The following is a 25,876-nucleotide window of genomic DNA, read 5'->3' as shown; positions in this document are numbered from 1 at the left end:
CACAAATTCCTTTTGGGGGCATAAAAATAATGAAGTATTCCAATGATAAATAGTTTCCTTTTTTGAAGTATAATAATAATTATCCATATTCTTAATTTCTTCTTGGTGTAGTCTAATTATTGTTTGCTGTTGTAGGACCAAAAAAGAGAAACTTGGGCCTTGTATGAATTTCATTGAAAAGCCCAAATACTTTAAAGCCCTCCATTTAATACTAAAACCTTACCCTAAAACCCTTCATCCCCAAAAATCCTCTGAAACTCTCTCTCTCTCTTTCGAATTTTGTAAGTTTTCTTCTCTCTTTTTTTCTTGTGTTTTTTCGTTTATATATTGTTAGAGTTCAGTTCCGTGGTTGAAATTTTTATAGTTCAATTTTAGTTGTTGTATTGTATTGTTAGCGTTCAGTTCCTGGATTGAAAGCTGTAAATTTCAATTATATACGTAGTGAGAAAAGCAAAAAGAAACAAAGAAAAGATATGGGTTTGTTAAAAAGATGAGTTTTTGTTACATATCCCAAAACAATGTAAATTTTGTTTGGTGTATTGTTAATTTGTGAAGTTCAATATTTGTTGTATAGTTTTTGAACATTTCTAGATTTGATGTTGTAAATTCAATCATTTACTTAAGCATTCTAGTGGTTAAACTATGGGTTTACAAATATGGAGTGAAAAAGGGAAAAAGAAACAAAGAAAAGATATGGCTTTGTTAAAAAGATAGTTTTTTGCTACATATCACCAAAAAAAATGTTAAGTTTTATTTGGTGTCTTGTTTGAATCTGAAAATTTCAGTTTCTGCTGTTGTATTGTTAGTGTTCGGTTCGTGGATTGGAAGTTGTAAATTATACCCTTTTCATAAATAAGAATTTGGAAAACCCGTTTAATCTGAGTTAGTGTAGATGAATGAGTCATTGAGTTATTATTAGTCTGTTAGAGAACTCGGTTGTTGATAGTCTTATGTTTGATGTCAACCTTACCCAACCCGTCTCCATTGTTTGAGCTTATGACTGGCAATTTTAGTCTTATGTTTGATGTCAACCGGTTTAGTCTTATGTTTGATACCAACCTTTCCCTACCCGCCTCCTTTGTTTGAGCTTATGACCGGCAATTTTAGTGTTGTGTTTGATGTCAACCGGTTTAGTCTTATGTTTGATGCCAACCTTTCCCAACCTGCCTCCTTTGTTTGAGCTTATGACCGGCAATTTTAGTCTTATGTTTGATGCCAACCTTTCCCAACCTGCCTCCTTTGTTTGAGCTTATGACCGGCAATTTTAGTCTTATGTTTGATGCCAACCTTTCCCTACCCGCCTCCTTTATTTGAGCTTATGACCGGTAATTTTAGTCTTATGTTTGATGCCAATCTTTCCCTACCCGCCTCCTTTATTTGAGCTTATGACCGGTAATTTTAGTCTTATGTTTGATGCCAATCTTTCCCTACCCGCCTCCTTTATTTGAGCTTATGACCGGTAATTTGAGCTAGTTAGTCAGTAACTCTAATATTATATTTTCACTCTTTCTTATCAGAAAGTGTGATTGTGTATGATGGTTGCAGATGAATTGGCGATGATGAACCCAGTGAATGAGGATTTTGATCCAGAAATGGAGTCGGAATCGGAAGAAGAAGAAGGAGATCAGCAAGTAGTAAAGCTGGCTGAACCTTCAAAAACTGCTGTATATAACAGGGATGGTTTGCTTGAAAGGCTGGCTGATATCAGTTGGCCTAATGATTTGGATTGGACTCACAGGCTTAGCATCGACAGGGAGGAGCAAGAAGAGGTGGATGTGAACGATGATTTGGCAAGGGAGCACTCGTTCTACACGCAAGGGTTAGAGGGTATACGCCAAGCGTACGTCAACTTTCAGTCAACCGGTGAACCATTTCTGAGGCCCTCTGATTATTATGCGGAAATGGTGAAGTCTGACACTCACATGGAGAAAGTTAAGGGCAGACTGTTGGCTGAGAAGAGGAGGATTGAGGAGTCTGAGGAGAGGAGGAAGGCCAGAGATAACAAGAAACTTGCCAAGGATGTACAAGCACAGAAGATGAAAGAAAGAACTAAGCAGAAGAAGCAAGAGATTGAGTCCGTTAAAAAGTGGAGGAAGCAGAGGCAACAGAGCGGGTTTGATAAAGAGGATGCTGGCGGTCTAGATTTGGCTTTTAATGGAGGAGAGGCTAATAAACCCTTTCAGAGATCAAATAAGAAGAGACCTGGTGTATCTCCTGGAGATCGTTCAGGTGGGAAGGCAACATTTGGTGGAAAAGGGAAAGGATTTGACAAAAAAAGGAAAAGCAGGGAATTCAAGGATTCCAAGTTTGGATTTGGTGGGAGAAAAGGTTTAAAGAAGCAGAACACTGCTGACACTACCAACGATTTTGGAGGATTCCACAAAGGTGATCGTTCTGGAAAAAACAACAAGCGCGTTAAGAGATAGTTCTGCTTGTCGCTTGCTACTTTTTGTTGTACTAAAGTTATTCCTTTGTTACGCGGATGAATTAGTACTTAATGTGAGCTTTACCTATCAAGCAGAATGAATTTAATGGTTTCTGCAAATTGATGATCATTTTTTCTTGGCTTTGAAACTGAATTATGTCTAAGCTTGTCATACCATTTATTTTGTTCCCGTCTGCAAAATTTCTTAGTTCTCTCGTCTCAGATGAACTAGGGGTCGTTTGGTTGGTGGGATGACTAACTAATGCTCATTACCAATTACCAATTACCAAATGCAGAATAAAATAGTTCCATTAGATTTTTTGGGATTATGTCATTATCCCACCAACCAAACGACCTTACATTATCTCATCATTGTTATTCTCTTATGTTTTCTTGTACTTCTGGACCGGTGAGTTTGTAAGACGTTCTCTGAAATTGTCCATTGTATCTCTACTAGACTACCAAGACATTATAGCAATAATTAGCTTGTCGTTTTAGCTGTTGGTACTCGTATACAAGTAGGGATAAAGGTCTAAGTATGCACTATCCATTTCAAACCACACTAGTGAAATTATATGTTATTATGAACTTGCATGTGGACTTAGCTTGACATATTAACTTACTAGATGGCCTGATTGTATTGTGCTCTTTGGGATTTAGATTCCTAACCATGTAATGTTCCCACTTACCTTCCAAGATGACACAAACCCTCAATCTAGGAAAGTTGATAGGGAAAATCTCAACAATGTTCACACCTGAAATTGAGCACAATTTAGCAAAGACATAGGCTTTGCATATAAGATAAATAAACAAAACCATTAACCATAGCATACAATGGTTTTTCATTAACGCCAAAGCAGTTGAAACTGTCAATCCAATGTAGCAGTAAATGATACGAAAACTCGATGCCTACTTCCAACTTCTACATTGACCTGTTAATGCAGAACTTGCATTGCAACAGCTGCTTAAAGTAAACTAATGAATGATAGAAATGGGAATAATGGTCAGATAATTATAGTTTATCTAGAGACTCTTCATTGGAGACCAGTTCCTCTAGACATGGAAAATTAGGTGGCAATGTCAGTAATGGTTGCTCTCCCGACAATCCTTTCAATGCCAATGCTAAAGAATACCCTAAAGCCCGGGCAACTGGTACTGCCACTGCATTTCCAACTTGTATGTACCTAAGAAACACGAAACAAGATCAAGTCAGATCCTGTAATAAAAAGGATGTCGCTATAGACTTTCAACTGCAACATGTTCTATATTTAACGAGAAAACAAGTCAATCTCTGCAAATTACACTATTTGAGAAGGATATTATTCAGATAGATTTTGTCGATAGCGACAAAATTACATGATACAGAAGTTTAGATTTGAATTCAAACAAACAGCTCAAATAAATTCATCTACAACCAAGCAAATATTTAAAGCTATAGGCTGATCTCTAATTTGATTTCAGCGTGTTAGTTATTAGTTTATGAGTTCAACTAAGGCTAAGATTATATTCTACATGACATATCATAAAAGAAAACATGCATGATCAGTTGTTAGACCTTATAAGTGATGCAAACAAGAGTAAGCTGATTGTTTTTTATGGAAAGGGTCAGTAAATACATAATACAAATGTACCATAAAGTGGTCACTATTTTGATTCAGACGTTACCTTTCTTTTATTGGTCCAGTCAATTTGTAGTAATCAGGGAAACCTTGCAGCCGTGCGTTTTCACGGATAGTGAGCACTCTGTTCTGCACTGGATGTAATACAGCCTGAAATGGGCTCAAAAGCAACAAAGAGCATCAGACTAAACCAAAGTGAAGATGCACAAGGTGTAATTTTGAGACAACTTGCAAAGGCAAAGGTACCTGATTGTGGGGCTCTGCTCTTGTAACAACCGTTGAAACGATTTCATCCCACCATAAACGACCAAATGGCCTGCATAATTTCAAGTAGCATGACAACAATAGGACCATTATGGTGGGTAAGGGGTAGTAGCGCAATCTGAATCAAATTAGGGAAAACATTCTATCATTACTTTTGTGAAGTACCACGAACAAAAGTCATCGCATAGTCAGGGACCTGTGAAATTGAAGAACCATAAGAAATAATAACAACCATTAAAATGACACTGGCACAAAGTGCAAATTATACCAAAGGCTTTCCCGAAGTAAGCTTTACTCTTTCCACATCTGGATCCCATTCAACAACATTGTCAGCACGAACACGAACCCCGGGCAAGTCCCTGAAGTTCGCACCCTGTAATCATTGAAGAAGGAATCAACAACCCCAAAGATATACTCATGTGCTGCCACAAATAGCATGTCACAACAGGTGTATTACCTTCCGTTTTGGAATTTGACATACACGCTGGTAGTCATCATCATTTAATTGAAGGGGCCGATGATCATACAAAACAGTACCCAAAGTACCTGTGACATAAAAATGCAATCAAAAATGTGAAAAGCCTTACACCATTATTAGACATATCTGAAGGTCTAGATGAATTAGTAAAATACTGAACCATTTAATACCTAGTTGCACTATACAAAGTTCCAATATCAGAATTATTATTATTTTTTGGGGGCAAAGTTTACAATATCTAAAAGGTATGACCTTTAGAAGATTAATTTATGTATGCTCACTAACTCTACATATTATAGCATTAAAGTCACAAAGATATTTTATCACACTAAAGTAACTGAATTTTAACCACTATAACAATGAAGTTTAAAAAAAATCTTGTCACAGTAGAATAACTAAAATAAGATTACCAAGATAACACAGAACCACAAGACTGAATTTCCAACACCAAGTAATCATAAACAGACTCACCATCCCTCCTTGATCTTATGAAACTCTGGAAGTCCAATTTCGGCTCATCCTTATATGGCATTTCGTCCCTTGGCTCATTATTTTCCACCTAAAATTCAAAATTATTTGCATAAATAAAGAAACAAAGCCATATTAAGTTTATATTTAATTAACTGGAAGTCTGTTACATACAGGAGGAAGATCTGAAAGTGCATCCTCAAGAAGAAGTTCTCTCTTTAGCTTAACCTGCTGTCCCTCTTCATATTCTACTGCATTTAACTGTGTCCAAATTTGAATTCATATTCAGCCAATAGTATTATGAAAGAGTATGCAGTATTTTAACAAATTCAGTAGACTACCTCAAATTCTGTGGGAATGCCACCCCTCACAATAACGTTATGTGTGGGCAATGGATATTGTGGCAATTTCTGCAAGACAAGAGATTTAAGTTGAGCAATGACCACAGATAAGAACAAGAAAAGTAATATTTAAGAATAATTGTTTCTTTACCTCTGAAGGAAGAGCACCCCACATGAAGACACGCATACGAAATTGTGGAAGTCCATATGCCCCAGCAACCATCATTCCCATCCGTGCTTGGTAGTTCATTCCAACAAGTCTGCTCAGTGCATATCTTCCAAGGTAACCATGTGCAAACCTGAGCAAGTCCACCACATTTTCCATTAACACGAACCTGGGTTTCAAGAACTCCACAATGCCCATGAATACTTCAAGTTGTTTATTTTTCGGGTCTTGTAATGGATTTGCTGAGTTCCTAAAACGATTAAATCCACTTATGCCCTGGCAAGGAGGGCCCCCACATATGACGTCTACTTCCCCCTAAGTATATAACCAATAAAAAAGTTAACCAAAGCATTGCAATTAGAAAGATAAATTCATATTGTGGAGATCCAGAACTAGACAAAAGAGAGAGAAGCAGAAGGAGGGAACTTACAGGTAATGGCAAAAGACTTGCTTTGAAGCCCTTGGTCACAAAGTCCTTTATTTTTTTCTGGCAACCACTATAGGCAAATACCATTCATTAGATAAATTTATTAAAACTGAAAAACATGGATTCACAATATGTTGCTTAGTTTGGAATTCATACTCTAAGCCTTCTATCGGCTCCCAAGTGTCTTCATCCGGTCCATAACCCTTCCAACGTACCTAGTCATAAGCAGTAAGTGGAAGTGATATGAGGAACAAACGGAAAACCCAATAACTTATCTACAAAGTCTTGAGTTGTTCACTGGAGTAGCCTATACAATATATTCCAAAGAGATAATAGTAAAGTAGGCAAAAACCTCCAAACATGGTGAACAAATACCTTAAAGTAAAGGCCAGGCTTCTTTATTTCATTTGGGTCTCCATAACAAACTTCTAAAATCTTTTCCACCTCAAAAATTTCACCTTCTTCGTTGTCACCAGATCCCCCATCCTCACTTGCACCATCATCGTCATCTTCCTCGTCATCATCCACATCTCCTACTTTCAGCATAGGGTGGGCTGTGGTATTGCTTTTCAACAAGGAGCAGGATGCACAAAGCTGCTCCCACTCCTTTAAAAGCAATAAGAAATCTGAAGCAGACTCATTCCTTACCTGCATAACCATACAATTTATTCATTTAAAGAATAAAAAGAAGAAAGATAAACATAATGCCTCATCAATCATTACCTCCGTTTCTGGGTGGTTCACTTTTAAGCTATCACAAGCATATCGATTTAGGTCAACAGTCCATTTCTGCAGTCAAGATATATAAAGTGCTAAGACAGCAAAATAAAGAGAAGTGTCCTTTTTATGAAATCTTAAACTTTTAGAAGAAGTACTCATACAATTAGACCTGATACCCAAACTGTAGATGTGATGCATTTAAATCTCATTACCACTCCTCAACACTTAATCTTACCACAAGCTTGGCCATCAGTAAAGTAACCACACATGTGAAGGAGTGTATTGATTACACATTTAAGTAAATAAAAGTGTCTCATCTCTAATAGTTTAAATTTTAAGATAAAAATGTTAAATAATTCAACAAAAAACAAACATAAAACTGGAGAAGGGACAAGAACAACCACATTGGATATTAGGACATACAGTGACAAGTTTAACACCACAAACATCAGCACCCAGGCACAGCCCAGTGGACATTCCACCACAACCGGAATAGAGATCCAAGAGCTTATTTTCCTGCTTGTGTTCATTGACCTCTACAACATCACTGTCACTTGATATGGTAGAATCTGATTCACTATCAGGATTTGAAACATCTGCAAAAACAACAGTCCTTGTTAACTATATTTTCATAGAAATATCTCAAGTCTTCAGTACAAAGGTAAATATTTTCTAAAAGCTATTTATAAAAGATTAATTAATAATGTCAACAAATTAAATAGTGTTCTGCATTGAAAGTTTGGTTAATTTGTTACATGTTAAAATTTGATAACAACGTCAAAAGAATTGATTGAATGGGAAAAAAATGAAGAATTGAGATACTTGTAAAGAACTATTTTGCTTGTCAAATCAAATATAATTTAAGAAAACAATTTACTTTAGTTATTTTGATAATGAGAAGTATACTTGAAAAAACAATATACCTGATGGTAAGCTAATAAATGATGAGAATGGGACCAGGTACTTCATGTCATAGTAATAGTCAGATTTTGATCGCAAACTTTCCTTGAACTGTAAGCTTACCTACAAACAATATCCGACACGCATTAGCAATGCTTGTTAAAGCCAAGAGAATCAAAGTATCTTCTTAATAAGTGTAACGATACGACACTTAAGCCTAATTAAACTCCAAAAATTAAATCATGAGGGAAGGATTGCACAAGATCATATAACAAATCATCAATTAATTCTCAACTAATGTAGGACTCCAACCCCCTCTAACACCCCCTTCACACCAAGCCCAACTAGAGCATGAACAATTTAATATGGGAGTCCAAAAATGACCTACCCTAATACCATGTACAAATAAGGCACATGGACCAAATTCAACCGCAAAACCTAACTTATAGAAAGATGATTGCTAAGAATATATAAGCAAACGACCAATTCATCCTCCAACCACTATGTAACTCTAATCAACTCTAACATTAAGTAAAAACTAACATACATTTGAGGGTACTGGAACAACGTTGATTTTCTTTACAAGGCAATCAAGAGGGTTGTCATCCTTAATTTCTGATAAGAATACACGCTTGTTGTCAATAAACTGGTCATGAGCTTTAATTACCTGATGAAAGAACAAAGGTTAGAGGAAACTTTTTTTAAGTGATGATGAGAAGAACTAGCCTTCATAAGGTAGGTATTTCTTACAGTATCCTTGGCTCTGTAAAACCATTGAGCAGTAAAATACTTTGTATCATCAACAGATTGAAAAAATTCAACAATCTTGCATATATAATCATCTTCACCATCTGCAGCCTATATAATTAAAAGAAACAAACAAGATCTTCATATGGATTCATCAAATGATCATATACCTATAATTAGGAAGAAATTGTTAGGGAGATTTGATGCATGTACTTATGGGTGTATTCCAACTATAAAGTATTATATGTAAACATAATCTATCCAAGTGTTTGAGAGATAATCAAGTAATTCTTCCTTCTTTTCATGGACAACTTGTGGAAGGAAGAGTTATTTTGCAAGAAATTAGAATTATCAAAATGGTAAAGAAAATCAATTAAATTCTAGAAAATCCAAGAGAAAGAACAAGAAAGAAATCTAGTACAGATTATTACTTCATGTGTTTCAATTAATTTATCTGGTTTTGACTTGAGATTGAAATTTAAGAAGGTAAAAAAGATTTTTGAATCTTCTTTTTTTAAACTAAAGGTACGTAGAATGTACCAAAATACCATTTAATCAATGTGGTCTTAAACATGTCAGATGAAAAGTTAGAATTAAGAAGTTGCTAAAAAGGAAAGAGGCATTTTTTTCAAACGGACTAAAAGGTATGTATACCAAACAAATTGAAACAAAGGGAGTACATTTTAAGGGGTTGTCAATTCAGAACTATATGACTAACTTTACTTAAGCACTGTAGTATTCACCTTTACATACGCATCATCCCCGAGTTTATAAATCTGATCGTCAACCAATGCCTGAGTAAAATGGCACTTGGCCTGGATTAATTGGTTGGAATCATCTTGGCTGTACAAAGTACAAAATATATAGCATAAAGATCAAATGGCACCAACATAAACTAAAAGAAGCTAATAGAGAGGGAAAATCTGTAGTGCAATGCACAACTTTATGTAGCCTTTGGAAACTTACCAATTTAAGCTCATAGGTGCACCATTTGCTTTCACCTTATCCTGTTCATTGTTAAAAATAATGAAATATTATATAAGTATGAAATAACAACAAAACAACAACATAAATATTACAAAAGAGCCCATGGGCACCAAGAATATCACAATGCTAACTATTTTTTGTTGTTAGAAAGAACCAATGGGCTAAAAGAGACAATGCTAGGCACCACGGTTCCTAAACATCAACAAACAAAACACCAAGTTTATTTTGCATTGATCTTCAAGACTTAAGCATGCCTCAAAAGGACCTTCTAAATACAAAAGTACAAGCAAAATTACATACTCAATATTTTCAAACATTATAAGGAAAAACATGGAGCTCAAAATCATTGACGCACCAAGCTCTCAAGAACTCCACAAGGAATTGCTTATCAGAAGAATATGAGCAAACTTTGGGGTGATTTTTTTCAAAATATTTGCTTCAAAGTAGGCAATGATCTTCATATCATATTCTAGAAGGATGAATAGAAAAGGAATTCAACTCTAATGGATGATTACTTTACACCTCTCTAGAATACTTGTGAATCAATCTATCCGCTCACTAAACAAAGAGCAACAACTAGAACATGTTGTTTAGAGCAAATGTTCATAATTGGGTGAATGACAGCCTACTTAGCCTACTTGCTAGATTAGACAATTGCATAGTACATAAGCATGTAGTTGACAAACTAAATTGAAGCAACACAAATGAAGTAATATATGTAAAAGCAAGCTACACTTATGCATGTACTCATAATGAAATCATTGTTCTTGGAAGCTCTGGAAAACAAAGTTACCAATAAAGGACACATGTTTCAGCTGGACAGCACTCTATGAAGCTTGTTTGACCCAGGACAATCCTTAGAAGGAACATACAAATTGTTTGTAGATGTTATGCAAGGAGTGACCAAAAATTAGAAATTCTCAACTTTTGGACACAGTGAGGTCATACCGTGTTGGTTAAGGTATGATTCCCAACCTTGTAATCTCCTACTTCAAATTTTTTTTAAAAAGGTAATGCCACAAGCATTAAGAAAGCATTTAAATGCTGAAGTTCTAGTTATTGATCCCTCTTAGCATTTTTTTTATGAGCTTGGACAGAAAAGGGCCACAAGTGCTTAATGGAATATCAACTCCAAACCTTTCATTTAAGGCAAGATATTTGTTTAATAAATGTGGTGTTCAAGTCATCTTCCGCGCACCTCAACGAATTCCATAGGATATATGTCACCTCGCAACAGATTCTAAGTAACTCTATTCACCACTGCTAGGACAAAAAATTAGAAATCACCTAGTATTTTAAGACAAGATATCTCTTGTGTATATTTTAAATGATACAACCTATCCCCTCTAAATTCACCTAATTGTTTTTTTATTTAGTTAGCTCCTTGATATTCGCATTGCATGTCATGCATTGGAGCTGACATAATAAATTATACTTCAAACTCAAACTCAAGGGTGTGGCTTAACAGTTAATGCAATAGATTGAGAATTATGAGGTCTCAAGTTTAAATTCCAACAAAAGTAAAAATAACACTAGATAATATATTCACATATGTCCTAATTTTGATGGACAAAATTACCTTATACCTATTGCAAAAATTAGGTGACAATTAGTTGAGATGTGCCAAACACCACAATTATAAAAACAGGTATTATGCTTCATCAAAAGAGATGTGTAATTACTTACTTCACAAGTGGGCCTAATTCTATCAAAAAAAAATTGTCTATTGTTATATCAAATTAATTAAATGTCTAATTTATGGCACACTTTTTTTTAATTTGTCTCTTTAAAAAATATCACATTTTTATAGACATGCAAATGTCTAAGGCTAATTTTAAATCAGAAATTTTAAAAATTATTTTCTTTTAAGCTCTATCAAATAATGCCACAAAAATAAAATAAAAAAACAGAGTATTAAAATTAAGTTGTTTAGTGTAGGTCCACAACATAGACCAATAAAACTTACAGAAACTATGTCATCAAGCATACATAAAATAGTCCTTTTTAAGCAATCAATTATTATATAATAAAATTATATGTACCAAAAGTATTTTTAAATCTTTATTATTCTTCATCAGTAAGTACTAGATAATTCTAACCTCCCAGATATGGACAAATAAGCCTTTTGTTTATTAAAAAACAAACAAATATTCTAGATTTTGTTATACATGTTAGTGTTTAATAAGCGTGGAATTTAAACTACTACTACTTTGAAAGTTATGAACTTTAACCATGCAATATAACTCATAAACCAAATTTTGAGTCGTGTGCTAAAATATCATAATTCCTTTGTTTCAAACTAAGGTTAGGTATGAACTAGGACATAGAATTTTCATTTTAAAAAAAATAACATTTACATATGTAAAAACTGTAATAAAAAGTAATATAAATTACAATAGTTAATCAATTTAAATCCAAGCAACTTTTAAATTTTTTTGTATCATGTTCAACAAATGAAAGTAAAAATTCAACTAGAATTTAGGAAGTATTTGAAAAAATTATGATCAAAAAAAATATTTCATAATTGTACAAATAGTAACTAAGACAAATAAATTAAATCCAGAGAGTTACATTGTTATTAATAAAATAAAGTCCAAATATAAATTAACAAAAAAAGGTCATAAACTGGAACAGAGGTAATATATTGAATAGTTAAACCATACTTCATTAATATATCCTACTAATATTACAACAGCTCTGCTAGGTGTATTTTTGCTCTTTTGTTTAAAAATACTTATAACAGTGTTTATAAGTTCCCTCTAGTGTTATCAAAAGCAAAAAAAAACACAAAAAAATTCTAAAATTCATTGAGGCTTTAAACATAAATAAAAAGTGAACTTTATTAAAAACAAAGGCGCAAATGGAGAAATTATAAGCATGAATAATAAATATATGAACAAAAAATTGATTGTTTTTACAACAAAATAAAATATAAATGATTGAACATTGCCTCTTGAGAAAATGTTCATTCACAAAGAAAAATATGTTTTTGAGCCTTGATGGCACACTTAAAAAGCAAATTAAACAGAGGCAAAATGTTGACCATATTTTGAGTATCGTGTCAAAGCTTAAGTGCACTTTAAGCTCATTCACAAGGAAAATTATATCTTAGGCCATTGATTTAAGCAAGGCAGAGTGCTAAACACATTTTATGCTTCACTTCGGCTTTAAGCGCGATTAAAAAAATAGGTGACGAAAAGTACTTTAACACAAAACAGTATAGTGTAATGCAATGCAAAACAAACCTTTATAATGTATCGATGAGGCCATTTCTCCCTAGCTTCATTATCCAGAACAGTTTCGCCGGAAAAAACACATTCCTGATCCTCATTCGCCTGCACAACAACTCTTCTCACATTCTTCTGATCAGACGATTCATCGTTCAAACTATCACATACAATATCCTCATCTTCTACAAACTCATCGTCGTCACAACACTCAACAGGAAAACCTTCTGGCCGATCCACCTTTTCCACTACTGCATGTCGTTTAGATTCCGGTGACTCCGCTGGTGAAGCTTTCCGTTTGCTCGGCATTCCTGGGGGTGGAGGTGGAGTGGGGGGAATACGAAAAGCGTGAGATATTATGGGGGAATATATATATGGAGAGTTTGTTTTTTTCGGGAGTTGTGAAAATTTGAAAGATCGTGGTGAAGGCGGGAATCCGGAATTGAAGGCATTTTCTCGAAAGTGGATTGGATTTTATAGCGTCACGTCCGGTTAGTGATTGATTAGTGGGTATGAAATTTAAAAAAAAAGGAAATAAAATAATTTGTTTTTTGTTTGATTATCAAACAAAATGGAAAAAATCATTTTTTTAAAATTATCATTGTTATTATTATTAACTTCATATCAATGTTAAAAAGTTAGAAAAAAAAATCTTACAGAGTAAATAGTCAGATTATTAAAAAAAAAAATCAAGTGTTTTTTTGCTGACCAACTTTTATCATATTAAATGCATGATTGGCACTTGGCAGTGTCAATTGTCAAATGGTTGAAATTTGAAAAAGAAAATGGTGTAGATGTTAAGTTGGAAAAAAAGGGTATTTATAGAGTTAAAGTTATAAGTAAAATTGATTTAGAAATTGTGTTAGTGTAATTTTAAAAAAAATGGAAAACAACTAAAATTCGTTTATGTAATTTTAAACAATATATTTTTTACATTAGAAATTGAAAGAATACACCATAATAATAAACAAACATTTATTTAAGGAATACAATATGCAAATTCTTTGGTAAGTGAATTAAGGAAGCATTTACTAAATGTGTACCATTAAATTATTAGCTCAAACTATTTATTGGAACAAATAATAAGTACTCAAATCTATTTTTGCAATTTTTTTAAACAAGGTCAAAATTTAAAATGTGGCACTGCAAGAACCTGTGCAAAATCACCTCTTTTACTAGACAAAGTGTCATTTAACATTTTTTAAAATAACAACCACTTTATAATACAACATCTACCTAGACATTACACAAAAATTGTAATACATATAGAAACAAGAATAAAATGGTTTCCAACTGAATGGCAAACTGTCAATTGAGTTTTAAATTAAGGTGTTCAAAAAGGTTATTGATTGGAGTTCTTGGGCTCTAATGCAACTACCTAACCACAAGGAGTTAGCTTCTTGTTGCCCTCGCCACGAGGGTTGTCATCTTTCCAGTCATCCCATGCTCTTGCCTTTTCTTGGGCCGCGTCATCATTATCATCTTCTTCATCATCTTCACCTGGCCTTGACTTGGGACCATCATTGTACCATGAAGAATTTGCTTCTTCCATAAGCTTAACATTCCTTTCTTGCCATTTGTTCATCATATTCATCTCTGTTAGCCCAGCTTCTTCTATGCTCATCGTTGGCAATCTAACATTTGATTAAAGATCAGAGAGGTAGTTCTTTGAGGGTTTGCTTGTCCATCTAGGATCTAAAATTGGAAAATATATATTTAACTTTGTAATTCAAGAGATGATGAGTACGCGTACCTATAATGAGGCTGAAAGACCTGGGCAGCTATCCTTTCCCGTTCAGTTGTAGGGTTCATACCAACAAGACTTGCAGGTCCAAAAAGTAAAGGCTGGTGTTTATGTTCATGTGCCTGTGAAACCTTGGCCCTCCCTTCTATGACATCTTGTGCAAAAGTGGCACAGGTGATAGGTGCTGCAGGTTTTGTATAGCGAGCTCGTGCAGCAGCACCACGATGCCAAGATTCTGCTTTTTGGGTGCGTTCGTCAAGTATTAGCTGAGAAAATTCTTTCTCCCCATCCTACAAAAGAAGTAACATTATGTGATGAAGCAAAAGCACAATCTGGAGAGCAATGCTACAAAAGCTATCTTTAAGATATGGAGTAACAGGCTTATGGAGTTGAAGAAGAGAGGTATTGCAACTTAATGCTGATCTTTTAGGTAGTCTTGAGGGAAGGACTAGAGCAACCCCCTCCTACTGAGGCAGAAAGCACAGGCTCAAATGAATTAATGAATGAACTCATTAAAGGGAGAGAGAATTAAAGATTGAACGCATAAGTTCAAATAGCAATTACCATAATCAGAGGCTACCAGAACCGAATGGCAAATTACCACAGAAAAGAAGCCAAATCAACTAATTGAGTTTAATAGTACCTGAAGCTGCTTCTCCCTGACAGCAGATAGTATTTCTTCCTCTTTCTTCAGCATTTCAAGCAAATCAAAGGCCTGCAGGGCAGTGATTTGAAAACTATGAAGATAAGGTACCAAGTACAAGAAATAAATATTGATTCAACTCAAATGAGTATAGAAGATCTTGGCAAACCTTACAAAGGGCCAAGGAAATAGTTGTAAGCCATGCCTGCGATACATCATGGTTTTGAGGAATTAGATATTTACTCAAAATGAGATGTAGAAGCCAAAACTTGAGAAATAACTTAAAAGAAGCGATAGCAAATTTTGCATTTGAATCAGGCTGTGTGTATCGTAGAGGAAAAATATAGTTCAATCCAAGAAATCAAATGGCATCGAATAAGCAAAATCGAGATTCTTCCAATAATATCATATTCAGAAAGGAAAGCTCCTTATCCATTGATGTCATGTGCAAATCCTTGTGATAGGTTCAAAGGGTGACGGTCAACATTTTGTGCCGACAAATAAAACAAATAATGAGTGCCTATCCACAAATTCACTGAACATAAGATCCAATTTTGTGAACACTTGTCAACTTCCAGAAGACAACTACTTCATACTTACCACTTACCAACATCATCCAACAGAATCTATAACCTATTTTATAACTTATGTTAGCTCATTTATTTAATGATTGCAAGCTTAGAAAACTGCTTTGACTTTTTTCCTTGAATGATAAGGATGACGACCAATTAAGTGCCATAAAAGTTGCAACACCAGAAAAAGACAAGGAAAAAAAGTTTATGCTAATGCCCAGGACACAACTGGGGGAAATTAACTAACCTCCCTTTCTTCTTCACCGTCGTCATCAAACACATCATCTTCTTCAGTCTCCACAGGACTTGACAATGCAGCTGCTTTAGTCGATCGCCCACGACGCTCTTTCCGCTCCTTTAATTCAAGTAGTTTTGACTCAGCGGCTCTTTGACGTTTGAAACGAGCAATCTAAAATAACATAATGTACTTCGTAACAATCTCAGTAAAATTAAAGGAATCTAAGCTCGAGGCCATAAGATTCCAAGCCTTAAATATAACAGTCATACACAAAAATTAAACCATGAAGTCCAGCCTACCTTCTTAGCTCTACAATCTACAAAAGAACTAGCTCCACCTTGTGTAGATGTCTCTATCTCATCTTCAGGAACAAGCTCCATTGTCTCACAAAACGAAATGAATTCCTAGAAATGTTGACCAATAAAAATGAGAAGATATCAATAAACAATAGGTTTTGTTCATCACTCTTACAGAACAATCTATTACATAGCTTAAGCCCATAATAGTCTTTACCTTTAGCTTAGCTTGTGAAGCCTTGAGTACTTCTACCCTATCATCTTCTGCATTTTTTTCTGTTAGCTCTGCTAGATAATAAGGGACCTGAAATAATGAAAAATAAGACTCCATACCCGTTGTGAGTACCAAAACAAGTAGTGGACTGAAACGCAAAAGCAACAACTACCCCCTAAAATAACTTGATGGAAGAAGTTCCCAGCCCTAACCAATGAGAAACCCATTCAAGTTATGTGTAATGCTGAAACAGCAAGATGATTCCTTTGCAATCACAAATTTACTAGAATTTCTATGGACAATGGTAGCACATGTATCATGTACGAGAGGAAACAACAGATGCTATTTACGGCAATGAAAGTGATCAAAGATATGATGCTGACAGCTGGATAGAGATAAAGAAGGGAGGAAAAAAGAAAGAGGATTAGTGATGGTGGTGAGGAGAAGGTGTGGAAGACAATTGCGCTAAATGGAATGAGACAGTTCTAGGTGATGATGATAAAAGATGTGGCAAGTATTTTTGAATAGATATGGTGGAAAATCACAGTTACCAGCATGACAAAATGCTATAGCTGACAACCTGCCTTCCCTCTGAAAAAGTGTTAAACCAAAGATCTGCCATGAGCTACAAGGTCTCTTAACCTCTAAGGCAGCAATGAAGTTGCGGAAAAGTTTTAAATTAGTCCATACTCCATATAGTTTCCACCCCACCCACCCATCACCCTCGTTCTCAAAGTAACCAATAACATGAAATGACCACAGCAAGTATTCAAGTCAAAAGATTTTGGAAGTATTCAAGTCAGCAATTTTGAAAGTAACCAATAACATGAAATGACCACAGTAAGCATTCAAGTCAGACGATTTTGGCAGTATTTGTTGTGCATAAAATATATTCAACAAAGAATGATCACGGCTGAGTGAGCTAGCCAATTATATAATTTTCCTGACAAACAATATTCTAGCCAAAAACCAAATGGAATTACCAGAAAAGTTAGAGCACTAGCTTTTTCTGCTGATAAAGAGGCCAATTTTTTATCAAAACTAGTCATTTTCCACCAAACTGCAAAACAAATACTGCAAATTTGCGGTTGCATTCTCCAGTTCTACACTCCTCCATTTCAAAACATAAACATCTTCGTTTGTTTTGATTTGGTCCAGCATAACTATTCTATGGAGGTTAATGTGTCCAATATTTCCATTTATGGAAGGTGGACATTTGAGCTGAGGGTCTACTAAAAATAGACTTTCTACCTCAACAAGGTAGAGGTAAGATCTGCATACACCCCACCCTCCCCATACCCCACTTGTGAGATGCTATTGTTGGAAGGAAGACATTATTTGGGTCCTTTAAAAAAAGAAAAGCACACTTTCAAATTTGAATAATGGAAATATTAAGTTCAGATTATAATATAGGACTAGAGCCTAACGTTAGATAAAAGCTAACATCAGCTAGCACTAGCAAAACATGATCTTATATAAGTTGGACTAAAGACAATACTTCTATGAGATTTGAACATTCGACCTCTCAACAACATCGTCACCTTGATTAACCTATAAACACTAGGCCAAGGCTTTGCTAGGGAAGTTCTATCACTACCTTTGTTCTAGTTTATGTGACACATTACTTTTTAGTCCATTATTGGTATGGCATGTTGCCACAAGTTTCAAAGGTTTTCGTGGAACGAATATTATAACATGTTTAAGACCACAAATTGCAAAAGTTGTCCATTTCTTTATTAAATTCGGTGTAAATTAAAACTATATGGATATAAATTGGAACAAATGGAGTAGTACTTATTACTTAAACATCAAAAGTTCAGGAAATGCAAAAACTAAAATTACCAACAAGTACTTATCATAACTTACAACAACAACAATATGCCTAGTGTAATCCAACAGGTGGGGTCTGGGAGGTTAGAGTGTACACAAACCTCATCCCACTTTGTGGACATAGAAACACTATTTCCTAAAGACATTTGGCTCAAGTAACAACTAAATAACTCAATAATGCACAAGACATAATAACAAAATAAAACAAACAATAACAACATAGTTAATACTTGTGCTAATAATACTAACACTTACCAGAATATACTTGAGATTTGCTGTGCTTATATCATCTTTAGTCTCATTAAGAGAAAACAACCCTAATTTCCCAATCATTTCTTCACACACACTCAAAATCTCACAACCTTTCCTCACTGTTCCCTACAAAATCCACAACCAAAACAAACACATATTCAATCAACAATTAAAAAAAAACAAATCTTTCAGTATAATTTCACAGAGATACATAAAAATATAGTACTTGATCAACGCTTGATTCCGAAGCCGAATCATGAATTTTTTTAGCTTTCTCGAACAGAGCTGGTAATGGCATCTCTTGCATGTTCAATTCGCCCATTGATGGTTGTATTAGCTTCTGAAGTTGAAGAAGAAAACGCTAGAAAATCAGAGATTTGTGAGAAATGAAATTGAATTTGGGGATTTGAAGAATTGTTGAAATTAGGTTTTTTTTATTTAAATCTCAAAAAAGGGAAACGGGTTTATAATGGGATGTTCGAGTATCTTCGCGGCATTTTGGTAAAATAAAATAAAAGTACTAAATTATCCCAATTTATAAGTCACCATTAAAATTTTAAAATTTCGAAAGTAAATCAATTTTTTTACCAAAGTTTGTTTATATATTTTTTACAAAATTTAAATTATTGATTATTAAAATTTATAATACTTTGATGAGGTTTTTAAATATATAAATTTTATTTCAAAAAAATCAAATAGCCAAGTGCCAATTTATATGCCTGAAGACATGTCTATAATTGTAAATCGGAGTAATCATTATATATATGACTGCATAAATAATGATATCAGCTTAAACTATAAAATATATAAAATCTTTAAGTGGAATTTCTTATAAATGACATATATCATGTTGTCCAACTTATAATCCAATTAGAAGGATTGACTTATACCTTGTCAAGTTATAAAAATTATTTGTTTGGTGTGGATTCAAAAACTGAGCCATCTGGCTAAAGGTGCCAACCTAACTGGCGAAAAAAACCTATCCTATAATGACAAATAATTTTGGGACTTGGATTATCTCAAATTGTCTCCAGTTAGTGCTAAATTGTCTTCCCAAAATTATATGACTGTTTGCTAATAATATATCATGAAAATCGTAATTGAAATCGTGATATTTTGCTCAAATTCTATAAAATTGTATTACTAATGAGCCTATTCACACAACTATATGAAATGTATTGATATTCTAAATTTTCATGATAAAGACCATTTTCTTTGAAAATCATATATATGTCTGTAACGATAATTTGTAAACTTTCGCGAGGAATTTTTCAAGTATAATTTATGAATAAGGTATAAAGAAATTTTATAAAAATGCATTTTACTCATGAAAATAATGCATATGAAATTTCATGGCCACATATCCAACTAACTTCAAATAAAAATAATCCATGTGGTAGAATAAATATGAATTATGGCTCAATATTCAACAATAAATATAAAATACAATGGTCTTGATAATGGATTTCAACAATGAAAAATTCAAATTAAGAAATTTGTACTTTGGAGAAAAAGAAAAGTTTTGATCTTACTAACTAAAATCGTAGATGTACGACGTGAGAAAGAACTGAGTTACTCATTGTGATAGCCTTACATATCTATAAAAGACCATAAATTGTAAGAAAGAACTCTTGATGGACTTGCTTGAACAAAATCTTAGGCGCTTAGCTTGATTTAGAGAACTTGTTCTTAACTTGGGTTGGAGGGAAAGATAAGATAATTGACTTAGAATTTGATATTTATGATTTTTGAAAGTCAAATCATAGTGAATTTGAGTAATAGGGTCAAGAAAAGTCAAAAAGACTTTTAAAAAGACATTTGAAAACAATGAGTACAAGTCATTGTACGACTCATACTTTTGTACCATGAGTCGTGTTCTGACTCGTGATATTTTGGGTGGATTTGACTCTCTGGATTTTTTCACGAGTCAAAGTATGGATCGTACTATCAAACCACGATTCAAACTGATAATAACACGTCCATGAGTCATATTTTGACTCGTAGCACCTGAGATTGAAAAATTCAGACTGGAGCATTTCTGGTAAAACGATTATAACTTTTTACTTCGAACTTGAACGGTTGATGGATTTAAATAGAAGACTCAATGATCTTTAAAATGGAGAGTAATGAAATTCACAACTCTTCACAGTCTAAGAGATGTACTTGTTTGAAATTGACCCTTACATGATTTTAATGGTATGTTGTTGTTGTATGATCTTATGTAGAAACTTAATAAGTAGGAAATTTTTAAACTCCACTCAGTATTAGAGATTAATCATGACCTCAATTCACATCAAATAAACTTCCAACACTTAGAATTGACATTAACATTAATGTACACCTAGAAATCATCAGGTCTGAATCCATACATACTCAAAGAATGATGCGACTACTAGTTATTAATTTATGGCGTGTTACATTAATTCATTTAACTTTCATAAATTTAAAATTATTTAAATGTGAAACTTTTAGTATGATGTTAACTTTTGCACATAATTATAAATCTTAATATTTGTTTTTACGCCTAATTGAAAGTAGTGTTAATTGAGTTATTCATATTATATTTCGTGTGATATATAAAATACCAGTCACGCTTCGCGCGGTTATAAAAAAAAATATTTTTAAATAATTAATGGCACTATTTGATAAATACTCTAATAAATAATGTAATAAAAAATACAAATTAAGTTATGATTTTGATATTAACTATTCAGAAAAATTCCTAAAAAAAACCACATGCTGCATTTTCAATTTAAAATTATTGAAAAAAAAACAAAAATATACAGGTTAAAATGAAAAGTTTCAGTTAATTGACAATCTAATTATTATAGTTTCATACTAAATTCAATGATTCTTATAGCAATATTATTGGTTCAACCAACAATATTAAATCTACTGAATCATAAATTATCTTTTGTATAAATGACTCCATAATAAAAATAAATAAATAAAGATATATTTATTTTTTCGATATTCGATGCTCGTACCGACATATTTATGCACAAAATTCAAAAGTTAGAGAGATCCTTTTTTAATTTTATTTTTTTTGATATTTGACATTCGTATCGCGCTCATTTAATACATATTGTTGTCGCATATAGAGGATTGCGAGAAGAGATAATTAAGTTGAGACAGTGAAACATTACTGTTGAGATTATACCTTTACAATAGAAAATAAAAAATTTTAGATACAGAACGTAAAATGAGATGTAAAAGATAAGTCATGATATTATTTAATGACTTGGTGTGATACTTACTTATTTCAATCGTATAGAGATTGACAATATTAATACAATTATTCCTATTATTAGAATATTATCATGGTAATTAATATAAATAAATTGGAGTAATAACTTTCCAAAAGATAACTCTTTCTTTGATGTGGAAAAAAAAAAGGTTATTTGCTTTTAATAATAATAAACTAAATACACATTAATCATACATTCATATTTTTTTATGGTAGAGAGAGAAAAGAGAAGATATCTGACTCTTTTTTATCCTTATTCACACCTCATTTATGTTGTTAGAAAGAAAATAAATTTATATATATGACATTTCTTTTAACACTTTTAACACAAATTTGCTATTTAGTAAATTAAATAATAAATTTTGAAGTTTTTCTCAATAAATAAGAGAGTTAGAGAAATTATTTTTGATTTAAATTCTATAGAGCACATTTTTTACTGTAGAATCAAATGACCACATTTTTTACTACAAGATCAAAAGGACAATTTTTTTTTCTGCAGGATCAAATGACCATATTTCATAATTTGTATTTTGTTATATTTCTGGAAATATCCCTTATTATATCTCTAACTTTACTATACATGTACATTTGATCATATTTTTATAACAAAATTTTACAATGCCTCTATTTATAGGACAATATGAAATATTGAATGATATCATGAACATGACTATTAATATAATTTAGGAGTTATGATCATTAAAAGTCATGAAAGTAAGAAAAATAAACACAATTAATTTTTTATATTCAAAAATATGAATACATGAAGAAATAGTAATTGACATATTCATTTTTATACAATAATAAAAAATAAATAAACAGAATAAATTATCCAAAAAATGAGGGAAAAAAATAGAATTCTTGGTCAAAGAGATGTGTCACATCACTTTTTCATTTATCTAGATAAAGATAATTTTTATGTTGGTAAAAAAAAAGTAGATTGAGAGAGACAAACAACTTTACTTAGTCATATTTATCCTAATCGGATAATTTTACATTTCGAATTCAGACCCAATAGATTATAATAGTGAATATATATTGGTAGAATTAACTTTACATTCTCACGTTCTTTCATTATAATTATTAAAAGTTTATCCACATAGCTACAAAATTATATATACATACTTTATTGAGTAGCATACATGCATGTATATGTTGACTTCCTTTTCTGTTTTTATTCTTAAAAAAAAAAATTGACTTGAAAACACAATAAGTAACATTACAACAATAATAAAAAAACATAAAAATGAAGTTAACTGATCAAATAAAAAGTTTAAAGAATGGCTAATTATGAGTTAAAAAGGAATTAAGAACCTTGTTATCGGCATAACATAATTTAATTGTCCAAAAACTATAAAGAAAAACGAAAAGCAAAAATAATCAAAATAATTAGAAACTATAAAGAGAAGTACAAAGAGGAAAAATATCTCTATAAGCTACAAAAAGAAGCAAATCATAATAGAGTAAAATAATAATACTAAATGTTTAATTGCAATAGAGAAAAAAAGGATAATTATATTAGACATACCAAATATTTTTACCTCATAAAATTGAACTATGCAAGAATGTCTAACAATCTTCATTATAGATTTCTCTCCTATAAAATCAAATCAAAGAAGATAAAAAAAATGACCAACCAAAAAGGCAAAAGATGAATCATAAAGAGAAATGAGAATTAAATAATTATCATATAAGTCTTAAAATAGATTTTTATAAGTGTGACTTTAAGGAGTCATCAATTTGTATATTAAATTATTTAAGGGTTATGAATATGAAAGGTTAAGAGTTATGGACACTATTAATATTAATTGAGAATAGAATTGATGTATTAAGAAGATGATTTTATAAAATAAAATAATTGGAAGAAATGAAAGTAAAAAAACAAAAGAAGGAGAAAAAAGATAAATATAAATGGAGGTCATAGAGAGGTGCCACGTCACCTTGTCTATGATTCTCCTTTATATATATATAGAGAGAGAGATGAATTTTTTCTTGATAACGTGTAATCCTCGAAAGCAATATAGAAAGACAAGAGAGCATAAGTATGGCATGAGATAAAGCACATAATTTGGGATTTACGAAAAAGTACATGAAAGAAAAAACTAATATTACCGACAGAAGACAGCTGGAGTTAGTTTTCGTTTACACGACATCTTTCTGACATAAATAAAAGACACGTTCATTGCTTCAAGCACGACAAAGTAATAATAATTTTTTTTTATATCTATAATTGCCTTATAATAGACACGTCGAAACTTGGCTTATCTAGTATATATTACTGTTTGCAAAATAAATAAAATCAATAATATTTTCATTTAAAGTCGACTCGCTTTTACAATTTAAGAAATATGTAAATTTACAAATTTAATGTGTCAATTCCGTTTGCACCTAACATATCAAAATTAGTTTACGCAATTAAAAAAAATGTTAGGTGATATGCTAATATTATCATGTTCCATCTTATAATAAAATATTATTCTTCTTCATCGATCTAATGACTTATTTATAACGAGCATTATTTTCTACGAATCGTCGCATATTAAATTATGTAATTAAATTAAATGGACTCAAACTCAAATAGTGAATAAAAAGTTACCATCAAGCGGTATTTGATCAAATGGATTGGAACTCATAATATATATTCTAATATAGAAAATAAATAAAAGAAATTTTTTAGAAAATGACAGTCTCAACATAGAAATAATTATTTAACAATTAACACACCAAATACTCAACAAAATACAATTCAAGAGAACATAACTTTAAGAGTTAAAAAGAACATTTTAATAGAAAATATTTTTCTGTTTAATGAATTTTACGCGATACGATTTTAAATTAGTTCGTATTTCAAAATAAATATCAGACATTGGGGGCTTTTTTGGATGTGTAATATGAAATTAAATTGATATGAACTTGAAGTTTTGTTTCGACATGTGATTTAGATGTTTTAAATTGTATTTTTTTTTCATGAACATGAAAATCCTACAAGTTGTAAAAACTATCAAACTTTTTCAAATTCTTATACAGTATTACCAAACGAGCAAGCTATAATTCATAAATAAGATATTAGAGACGCCGCACTGATAAATCGGATGTCTCCATATTCCTTTTATAAAATAAATATCTCCAATTACAAACTTTAAATAACATAATTTTATAAAAATCTAATAATTAACAACAATAATAACTAGTTATTTTTTTTATATACATAATCCTTTTACATAATACATACAATTTCTTCACTATGAGAGTTGTCCTTTTTTCTTTCTTTCAAAATTTAGAATGATATTCTTGTTTTAACAAAATATAAATTTATAAGTCAAGTTTTTTATATAAAAAAAATAATTTAAAATTATGATTTTTTGAGAATTTAGAATTTAAAATCATGATCCAAAATCGCATATCTAAATATTGATTTGCAATTCTGATTTCTTATTGCATGTCCAATGCAATCAATTGTTAAACCTTCCACATTACTAAAACAACAATCTTAACCCAAGACAAAAAAAATTGATGCTGCCGCCCAAGGGTATGACCTAGTGGTCAATGAAGTGGTTAAGAACTTTGAGGTCTCAGATTCAAAATTCAGCAATAACAATAACAACAACATACCAAGTGAAATCCACACGTGGGGGCTGGAAAATACACCCCATAACGGGGCTCGAATTTGCATCCCTATGGTGGTAAACATGATCTTTAACCACTGACACCATAAAACTCATTTAGGTTCAAAATTCAGCGGAGACAAAAAAATATTAGGTGATTTTTCCATCTGTCCTATACTTGATGAACATAACTATCTGATATCTGTTGTTGGTGGGAGGTGACACGCGTGCGAAAATTGGCCCGGACATCACAATTATAAAATAAATAAATTGGAGATGTTTATCTAATTTGACAATTAAAAAGGACCAAATTGTTTTATATTGAGCTTTTGGGTGACTCAACTAACACCAACTTTCTTGTGATTTCACATTCGTACCATAAAAAACATGCAAAATTTTCTCAATAGGTCCCTCCATTGCTTCCCCCAACTCCAAATTAGTCCCACAACTACAAACAAAATACTTA

At 32.3% G+C, this 25,876-nt stretch overlaps 3 protein-coding genes across 4 annotated transcripts; 1 reads left to right on the top strand and 2 right to left on the bottom strand.

Annotated features, from left to right (window-relative positions):
* The first annotated feature begins 205 nt into the window (after positions 1-205).
* Positions 206-2,704, top strand: LOC129887812 (probable rRNA-processing protein EBP2 homolog). Its single transcript, XM_055963042.1, has 2 exons — positions 206-281; positions 1,518-2,704. The coding sequence occupies exon 2, from the start codon at positions 1,533-1,535 to the stop codon at positions 2,424-2,426; it is 894 nt and encodes a 297-aa protein (XP_055819017.1). The 5' UTR covers positions 206-281; positions 1,518-1,532; the 3' UTR covers positions 2,427-2,704.
* Positions 2,705-3,250: 546 nt separating this feature from the next.
* Positions 3,251-13,121, bottom strand: LOC129887811 (DNA (cytosine-5)-methyltransferase 1-like). Of its 2 annotated transcripts, none has more exons than XM_055963040.1 (21): positions 12,788-13,121; positions 9,522-9,562; positions 9,299-9,398; positions 8,559-8,666; positions 8,356-8,475; positions 7,832-7,931; positions 7,332-7,504; positions 6,912-6,977; positions 6,564-6,836; positions 6,345-6,403; positions 6,192-6,258; positions 5,747-6,076; positions 5,596-5,664; positions 5,429-5,515; positions 5,258-5,345; positions 4,766-4,854; positions 4,577-4,681; positions 4,461-4,504; positions 4,291-4,360; positions 4,091-4,194; positions 3,251-3,609 (listed from the first exon to the last, which is right to left on the bottom strand). In XM_055963040.1, exons 1-21 carry the CDS (start codon positions 13,076-13,078, stop codon positions 3,438-3,440), a joined length of 2,556 nt encoding a protein of 851 aa, XP_055819015.1. In that variant the 5' UTR covers positions 13,079-13,121; the 3' UTR covers positions 3,251-3,437. The 2 variants fall into 2 exon arrangements, with proteins under 2 accessions (XP_055819015.1, XP_055819016.1); XM_055963041.1 differs by lacking the exon at positions 12,788-13,121 and adding an exon at positions 10,336-10,420.
* A 777-nt stretch (positions 13,122-13,898) lies between these two features.
* On the bottom strand, positions 13,899-19,053 carry LOC129887810 (PP2A regulatory subunit TAP46). The gene is made up of 9 exons (XM_055963039.1): positions 18,785-19,053; positions 18,562-18,684; positions 16,480-16,566; positions 16,266-16,370; positions 15,976-16,137; positions 15,326-15,361; positions 15,157-15,228; positions 14,523-14,803; positions 13,899-14,403 (listed from the first exon to the last, which is right to left on the bottom strand). The coding sequence occupies exons 1-9, from the start codon at positions 18,878-18,880 to the stop codon at positions 14,148-14,150; spliced, it is 1,218 nt and encodes a 405-aa protein (XP_055819014.1). The 5' UTR covers positions 18,881-19,053; the 3' UTR covers positions 13,899-14,147.
* Between the last annotated feature and the right edge of the window lie 6,823 nt (positions 19,054-25,876).

This window comes from Solanum dulcamara, chromosome 4, assembly GCF_947179165.1.
Source record: "Solanum dulcamara chromosome 4, daSolDulc1.2, whole genome shotgun sequence".
NCBI classification, from domain to species: domain Eukaryota; kingdom Viridiplantae; phylum Streptophyta; class Magnoliopsida; order Solanales; family Solanaceae; genus Solanum; species Solanum dulcamara.
Note: the sequence above shows the minus strand (reverse complement) of the source record. Positions and strands in the feature narration are given on the sequence as shown.

Excerpts from the sequence above, each read along its gene's own strand:
- LOC129887810 (XM_055963039.1), bottom strand. The coding sequence starts at position 18,880 with ATGGGCGAATTGAACATGCAAGAGATGCCATTACCAGCTCTGTTCGAG. Across the intron at positions 14,804-15,156 it reads TCAGGGAGAAGCAGCTTCAG|GATGGGGAGAAAGAATTTTC; the intron begins GTACTATTAAAC and ends CTTCTTTTGTAG. Across the intron at positions 14,404-14,522 it reads GTCTTTCAGCCTCATTATAG|ATTGCCAACGATGAGCATAG; the intron begins GTACGCGTACTC and ends ATCAAATGTTAG.
- LOC129887811 (XM_055963040.1), bottom strand. The coding sequence starts at position 13,078 with ATGCCGAGCAAACGGAAAGCTTCACCAGCGGAGTCACCGGAATCTAAA. Across the intron at positions 6,837-6,911 it reads TGAACCACCCAGAAACGGAG|GTAAGGAATGAGTCTGCTTC; the intron begins GTAATGATTGAT and ends ATGGTTATGCAG. Across the intron at positions 4,505-4,576 it reads TTACTTCGGGAAAGCCTTTG|GTCCCTGACTATGCGATGAC; the intron begins GTATAATTTGCA and ends TCAATTTCACAG.
- LOC129887812 (XM_055963042.1), top strand. The coding sequence starts at position 1,533 with ATGATGGTTGCAGATGAATTGGCGATGATGAACCCAGTGAATGAGGAT.